Genomic DNA, 7,843 nt, shown 5'->3' on the forward strand with positions numbered 1-7,843 from the left:
GAAAGCAAGGAAACTTTTCAGCTGAGTAATGGGAAGCATTTAGCTGTTGCTTTGAAAGGGTATCAATCGAATGGTTTGCATTACCTCATTGCGTGCTCATGCTGGGAAATAGTGTGTGTCCTTTCATCTTTATTTGTCCTTTTCATGCTTTAATTTTTACAGGATAATGATTTGGAAATCAACACTAGTTTTTTCACTGTTATAAATATTTAATCAAGTTAAATGATGCCAACGTAGCACCCAGGAGGAAGGCAGTAGTACTGTACAGGTTAAGGTTAGTGTAATTTTACCTCTAAATGTGTATTTGGCTTAGAAAGGCATCCAATGCCTTTCATTTGAAGAAAAATATAATAAAGCAGAAGATTGAGAAATGCTTACCTATGAGCTCAAAATTCACAGGTCTAACCAGTCAAGGCTTTGACCCTTTATTGAAAATAACCCAATTTATCTGCAGGAGAAACTTGGTGGACGTGTTATAAGCATTTTTGTGCAAAATGGTTGCTGTGCATCACGCATGGAGACAAGAAACCTGATCATACATAAATGCTCCTACTTAAAGGTGCTTTATAAATAAAAGTTCTGAGCAGTTGGTGTCTCTGCAGCCTAGCCACCTGCTATCAAATGGTTACCATAATAATATTTGCCATACATCATTGATCCATAATTGCATAGGAAAGCCCAGAATTTCCTTGCCTGTCTGCTGGGCCCTTCCCCACAGAGCTCTATGACTCACTGTGTGTCTCTGTATCCCACTGTGTTGATCTGAGTTCAGGGGATAATTTTATAGTTTCCTGGGGTTTTCTAGTTTTGGTGAAATGTTAGATCTACCTAAGTTAAATGTGGTTATAGGATGTGTAACCTGCCAGACATGGTTCATTTAAATGTAAAGGTCTAAAACACATCATTTATGAAATATGATGATTTTCCTAAGACTTTTTCAGCCCATTACATTGAGGAACACTTGTGCCCCACTTGGAAACCACCTTCCTTTCCCCTGTCCCAGGAATATTGTGTAACCTTCTGAATTTGGTAGGTTGACCTGAGTAGTATTGGTTGGTATATTAAGAACACTACAGTTTTGGCATTCACCGTTTCTACACCTGTTACATGCCTGAGGCCATGACAGATTTGCTGTGAATTTATGTCGAACCTGTTGAGCTGTAACTAAGGTCACCTCTGCTATCACTCAGAGCAACCCAATTTCAGAATCTCCACATAGACCAAAAAGTTGTATTTCTTCATTTTTAGGTAAATGAAGCAGTATAAATGTAATATAATTTTCTAGTGAATTCTCCCTCATCTGGTAATACATCTCCTAATTGAAAACATTGAAACACTCTTTTATCCTTACTGTCTTGAACATTTTAAACACATAGCAATAGCACCATGATGTGAAAACAAATGATAGAGTGATCCATTGAGCCAGTTAAACTGGGGGGATGGTTAGATAGCCATTTTTTCCAGGAAATTAGGAATCCCTCTTTCCCACCCCTTTTTCACTCTGCAGTCCACCAGCTGAGCTGCGCAGTCTTAGTGTCCAGAGGAGTACACTTCATTAGCAGCCAGCTCCGGCAGAGTGCAGGTGTCTACAGGTGATCGGTGCTGCTGGTGCAGCATGAGACGCAGGCACCGCTGCTGACTGAACCCAGCCCCTCACTCGACAGGTCCTGCAAAGGCTGCCTTGTATGGAGCGTAAAAACAGTGCAATGGGTCCAGCAGAAGCTACAGAGATACAGGCCTGTGATTGACAGCTTGTCCTAATCAGGGGTGGGCCTCGTCGGAACCAGTGGAGAAAGCCATAACGGAAAAAGGAGCAGTCTGATATTGTGAGTAAATGTGAAAGAGGTTTCCTGTGAGGTCAGTCGTCTGTTCTACAGTCTGCACTATTACTGTTGAGCCAACAAGCAGCAGTGTGGGGTCCACAACTGTTTAATATTAATTAAGCTGTAAACTATTGGCCACTAGAAATTAGTGGAAAGTACCTATGCGCTGGGACTGACAGGAGAAGAAGGCTGCCTTTGTTTCCCAGGTGCAGCGTCTGGTGTGTCTGTGTTATTACTGGGTTGGGTTGCCCCTGACCTTGAGAGAAGCTAAAGTAGGGCATAAAAACAAACTCCTGGAGCTGGAACAGTCCCGGAGAAAGACACCACAGGAAGTCCTGCCGAGCCCCGCTTATTTTTCCACATGGAATGTCTGCCAAACCATGTGACTGTGGGAATGCCTCTCAGGTAAAGAGGCTGGGTTGGCACTGGAGTACTGGAGTCACCCCCTCCGTCTGTCGCTTGCTGTTTTACTTGTCTGTAGAGATCAAGCAGAAGTGGATGTAGGAGTGACTGAGAGGAGACGGGTGGGGGGATTTGGAGGATGCTGTGATAGACACAGGATGCGGTGTGTCTCTACATGTGTGGGTGTGTGTTTTATAAGGAGATGCAGAGACAGGAAGACAGATAAAGAAGAAAGGAAAGAGTTACCAAGACATTACATTACATTTATTTGTGCTTATGCTTTTATCCATAGCAACGTAAAAAAGTGCATGAAGAAGGAGTGAGACAAACTGATAGGGAGATCACTGGCAGTACAGAGTGATCTGACAGCAGTAGAATTCCTCTTCTTTATTATTATTATTATTATTATTATTATTATTATTATTAAATCCGCAGCAAAATGTGCATCTTAAATATGCACTTAAGCTAGTGTTCCAGAAGGAAACATTTTTGCTCAAATGTAAGTTTCAACACTTTGTGGTTAGTAGGGGCAGTTAGAAATACTTGTGTACAGACGGAAGTGGTTGTTGATACTACATTGCCACCCAGTGGTATAAAGTAGAAGGACGGTAGTTACAAATGTAACAGGAATGCAGGTTATGACTTTTCACATGACGTTGTAGAGAAAGTGTGGCTGAAATTTTGCATGAAGCTCAGAACGAACACACACACACACACACACACACATACATATATATATATATATATATACTGTATATAGAAAACAGTATTCATCCTGAAATGTACTATAAAGCAAAAATAATTCTAGAATTCCTTCTTATCTTGTGGCCACTTAGTTTTTCAGAGACAAAACATTTTTTGGGAAATTAAGAGAAAATGGCAATAAGAAAAACCTGCAGTGTGTCAGGATAATTGTTAGAACTTCAACAATGTTAACTGATCAACAGATTGGCTGTAAGAGAAGCCAGCATACCAGTCTGAGAACTCCTGTACTACAGTTCATCGTGCATGAAAAGCAGGGACATCCTACTGACCAAAATCCTCCCTCTCTGGGTGACACTATTAGTGTGGTCCCCGACTGGGGGGCATGTCGCTACAATGAAACCCTGTGCTTTATCAGGATGAACCGCTTGTCAGCCCGTCTAACATTTCAGTATGCTTTAACCGAGATAATATTACAAACAGTCCCTCATTATGCATGCAAATGATTCACACTAAAAACAAAGCAAAACAAGAAAGAGCCGAGTCATTGAAGCGCAGCGTGAGTCGCAGTGCATTGTTCTGTCTGCTACGTAGCTATCTGCCACTGTTGAGACGCCAGTAGTCAGGAGGCTTTGAAAAAGTGTTTAAAAAAAAACAGTTAACAAGCCTTCAGCTTGTTTTCTCTTTCCATACCACTCCCCACTGCTCCTATTGTAGCCAGCTATGCTCCTGTTCCCATGGAGACTGCCATTTAAACAATATGGACAATGGAGTGCACTGCACAGTAGCCTGGTTGTGACTGCCAGGTCCGTTAGTGGAAAGCTGGAAGGCAGACAGTAAGGTAAGATCCGTGGAGAGCATTTGTTTTTTGTTTTTTAACTTACTTTGTGCTATGTTCAATTAAGAAAAAATTATGAAAATCCTCAGCATTAGAGGGAGCAGGGAAAAATTAATGGAATGTAAAAGTGAATGTATGATTTCAGCCTCTTTTGACACTGTTTCTTGGATAAAGCTGTCAAAAGGTGGAATAAAAATACTGTACATCAAATGAATGTATTAATTTAACTAAAAATGCAAAGTGTAAGGGATCTGGGAAGGACTTGCATTGATAAATCAAGAATGCACACAGTTGCTACATCCTTTAGAAGATCAGGGATATTTTATCCAAAGAGGATAAACAGGTAAATTTGCATATTCAGGTGAATCAATTGACACAAGTTGTCGAGTGAACTATTTGCGAGCTTGAACACTTGAGAGCATAACTGTCTGGCATGACACACTTCAAATGAATGAAAAAATATTCACAAGTTTCAAATCCATCCATCCATGTACTGGAACGCTGCCTTGGAAAGCAGCCTGTTTCTTCACTTTCTTAATCATCGTCATTACATTAAAGTTATCTAAAGCTATTTAGTGAGCAATTCGGTTCAATATAAGAGAAAAACATAAAAATAAATTTTCATTAAAGTAAGACTTAGCTTGTTAACTTAATAGTGCCTCACAAGTATTTCTGAGACCACAGGAATTTTACGGTGAAATATATAACCACCAAAAGATGCAGTGGCTTATAATTACAGTCTAGTCAAAATAATTTAAGCATCTAATGAATTGTGACCTCTCTGTGCCTTTTGCTCATACTGCTGTAATATTTTTCTTTCATCATTATTCCATGAAGGGTAATCTAGACCAGTAGCTGACCACCATCTTGGTCCAAATGCAACAGTAAAGAATAACCAAACAGAAGAACACTACCTGACCTTTGTCAAATCCAAATGACCCAAAGCTTCAATGAGAGCCTGGGCTCCTCCCTGCACGCCGGTGATCTTGGAGATGGAACCATCCTCATGTGGCACAAAACCATTCAGAGGCTTGCTTCTGAGGGGTCTGAAAGCATGCGCCCAAGGGAGTACTTCCACATTCGCACCATACTGCCCTCCAACTGCTGTGCTGTGGGACAGGGGAATGTTAATGAAGGCTTGTTAAGAATGCTCGGCAGTGTTTCGGAGAACGGTGGTTCAGAAAATTCCAGGCCGGAGGTGGCTTATGTTGCCATACCCTTAAACCCTAGTGTAGACCAGAGAAGTTCCCACAAGCAAGCTGCTGGGTTGATGCCAAAGGAGCTAGTTCAGCAAGGCACACTGAAGATGGGGGAGGCAGAGATGCACAGGATTTCAGAGCCTCAGACTGCAACTGCTATGCGTCTAGAGCACATCAATTTACTTCTCAACCAAATGCAGAGACCTGCACAGAGAAACAGGATTACAACTAGCACTCCTCTCCCCTCAAATGAATTAGATGAATCGGAGGAAGAGTTCAATGCCAGCGTTTTTTTCTCCAATTTCCAGCATACCATCAGGAGCGTGTCAAAGAACAGAGAGAAGCTGTTAAGAGAGTTGGAGTGTTCCGAGGGCAGAAGCTCCTCAGTGAGGCAAAACCACAAAGACGTCAACAAAGTGCTGGAGGAAAAGCTAAAACTTAAAGAGCTGGAGCTCCAGCAGATGGTTCAACTGCTGCTGATGATGCAACAGGACCTTGAAGAGGTAAGGGGACAGTCTGATCTCAAGGATACTGAAATAGCCTTGCTAGCCGAAAAGCTGAAACTTGAAGGAAAGCAACACAAGGAGAACACCGCCCGCTTTGATAACACCTGCAATTCTTTGAGGGGTAAGCTCCTAGCAAGCAAAGCTGACAACAAAACCTTTGTCAAGCAGCTCCGACAGCTTCTGGAGAAATATGAGAGGCTCAAAAAGCGTGCCTCTGCAGCCAAGAAGCAATCATATAACGATCGGGTTGACAAGGAGTGCGCTGAGAAAACTCTGAAGGATGCTAAACAAGAGCGGGAGAATTTAAACGCTGAGCAAAACCTTCTAAAAAAGAAGGAAGAGACAGCTCAGAGAGCTGTATCAGAGCTGATGGAAAAGTTGCGATCCATAGAGAATTACTGTGAAAAGAATGTCAAGGACAGAGGGAGACTGGAAGACGAGGCCTCCAAGATGAAAAAAGAAATGGAACATCTGAGGAATCAGCTTCAGAAGGCACAAAATGAGACTCTGAGACTTGTGAAAAGCATGTCGTCCATCGAGTCGGAAAAAGAGGCAGCCATAAAGCAGCTGCTGGAATCCAAAGAGCGAGTCAACATTATGGAACTGAAATTAGATGAGTACAGGGCTGAGAGGGAAACCAAAAGCCTTCAAATCAAAGAGATGAGGCGTGAAGCAAAAAGGAGCCAAGACAAGCTGCGGGCGGAACTGCTTCTGGTACAGGAGAATTACAAAGCCTGTGAAAAGATTGCTGAAAGTATGCAGGAAGAGATTGCAACCTTGTCAAAACTAGTGCTTGATCTAAAACAGGACAAACAGCTCCTGAAGGAAGAACTGGAAAACCTGCGCCAAGATAAGAAACAACTTGAGCACAAGAGCCAACAAGAAGGCAAGAGGCTCAAGGAGGTTATAACTTTACTGGGAAAGGAGAGAGACCTCCTCCAGATGGAGCTTGGAGACCTGAGAAAGGATTACTTAAACATGAGTGACCGCATTGCAGAAAGAATGGGCCAGCTAGGCCAGGATGAGACCCATATGTGCATTAATGAATGTATGTCTATTTATGAGGAGGCCAGACAGGATTGCCAAAGAGTCCAGCATACAGATGACAATGAGAATGGTAGGTACCCGAACATGGCCTCATCAGTCAGGGACAGAAATACCAGTCATGCACATATTTGTAAGAGCCCATGTTAGCCCAAAGGAAATATGAGGGCCTGGATTGATTCATAATTTAGCTTCCATAACCCTCCATTTTGCATTCCAGCAATTGGGATGATTTCAATGCAGAGTATCCAAAGAATAATCAAATTATTTAGTTTCACATGAAACAAATTAATATTCTGAAATCTGAATGTTTTTTTAAACCACTGGGCATGATAAGCAATCAATTTCCTACACTTTCATTGAAGATTAGTAAAGACAGAGGCAATGAATTTAACTGCAGTTACAGCAGCCATTTGCTGAGGTGTCTAAGCAAAGAGAAACTCAATATTCTTATCGCATTGAGGAAAAACAAAATCATACTTGATCATACATGAACAAGACCACTGAGGCAGTGAACAATAAATAAAACCCAATGAGATAAACATTGCTGCTAACTGACTGTTAACAGAGTTAACTTGCTTTCCCCAGTAATACGACAGATAAAGAAGAGACTGGAGGATGAAGAGGCCAGGTGCATCCAGGTGTGAGCCTGAACTTCAGATTCTCCTTTCTGTTTGGACAAATAACATGTATAGAAATCTGAATAACCAAAAAGGTTTTCAGGAATTTCAAGCCACTGATGCTAGCTTGTGTATGAATGTGTATGTAGTATGAATACATGCTATCCAGATTTGAATTTTTAGTCGACCATTAATGTCATTTCTCTTCTTTTGTAGTAAGTTTGCCAACCATTTGCTGAAATATTTATTTTTGAGTTTTTTTATTAAATGGCAAAATATTGCTAACATACAACACAACTAGTAAATACAATGATTTCATTTAACAAATATATGGCTATATAATTTTCAACATCAATAAAATTTTTTTTTTTTTTGCTTTAAAAATGATCTTATTCAAGGCCACATTAATGGTATAATTAACATGAAACAATACACTGCAATAACTATGGTAAATTTTTAAAGGATCAGGGCCAGGTCAGCCAAGTGGATTCTTAACTCTTTATGTTTGTTGTGCCAGTAAACCCCTTGAGCTGTATGTTCAGATAGTAGCTAGATAGTATTTCTTACCTGCATGGGAGCATTAGGACAACTAATAGAGAGGGAGTTAGTGACCCACTTGATACTTTTTCCTTAATGTCTTATTAGTATTCAGTATAACACCAATATAAAACTGTAGCCTCACTACCGAACAGTCACGGTCGCATAAAAT

At 41.0% G+C, this 7,843-nt stretch overlaps 1 protein-coding gene across 7 annotated transcripts; it reads left to right on the forward strand.

Annotated features, from left to right (window-relative positions):
* On the forward strand, window positions 1-7,646 carry si:ch211-250c4.5 (coiled-coil domain-containing protein 110). Of its 7 annotated transcripts, none has more exons than XM_035399870.1 (5): window positions 1-274; window positions 932-1,826; window positions 3,645-3,768; window positions 4,603-6,587; window positions 7,103-7,646. In XM_035399870.1, exons 4-5 carry the CDS (start codon window positions 4,700-4,702, stop codon window positions 7,159-7,161), a joined length of 1,947 nt encoding a protein of 648 aa, XP_035255761.1. In that variant the 5' UTR covers window positions 1-274; window positions 932-1,826; window positions 3,645-3,768; window positions 4,603-4,699; the 3' UTR covers window positions 7,162-7,646. The 7 variants fall into 7 exon arrangements, with proteins under 7 accessions (XP_035255761.1, XP_035255764.1, XP_035255763.1 ...); XM_035399873.1 differs by having other exon boundaries at window positions 1,665-1,826; XM_035399872.1 differs by lacking the exon at window positions 1-274 and having other exon boundaries at window positions 665-1,029; window positions 1,508-1,826.
* The last annotated feature ends 197 nt before the right edge of the window (window positions 7,647-7,843 follow it).

Source organism: Anguilla anguilla, chromosome 18 (genome assembly GCF_013347855.1).
Source record: "Anguilla anguilla isolate fAngAng1 chromosome 18, fAngAng1.pri, whole genome shotgun sequence".
In the NCBI taxonomy this organism is placed as follows: Eukaryota; Metazoa; Chordata; class Actinopteri; order Anguilliformes; family Anguillidae; genus Anguilla; species Anguilla anguilla.

Excerpts from the sequence above, each read along its gene's own strand:
- si:ch211-250c4.5 (XM_035399870.1), top strand. The coding sequence starts at position 4,700 with ATGACCCAAAGCTTCAATGAGAGCCTGGGCTCCTCCCTGCACGCCGGT. Across the intron at positions 6,588-7,102 it reads TACAGATGACAATGAGAATG|TAATACGACAGATAAAGAAG; the intron begins GTAGGTACCCGA and ends TGCTTTCCCCAG.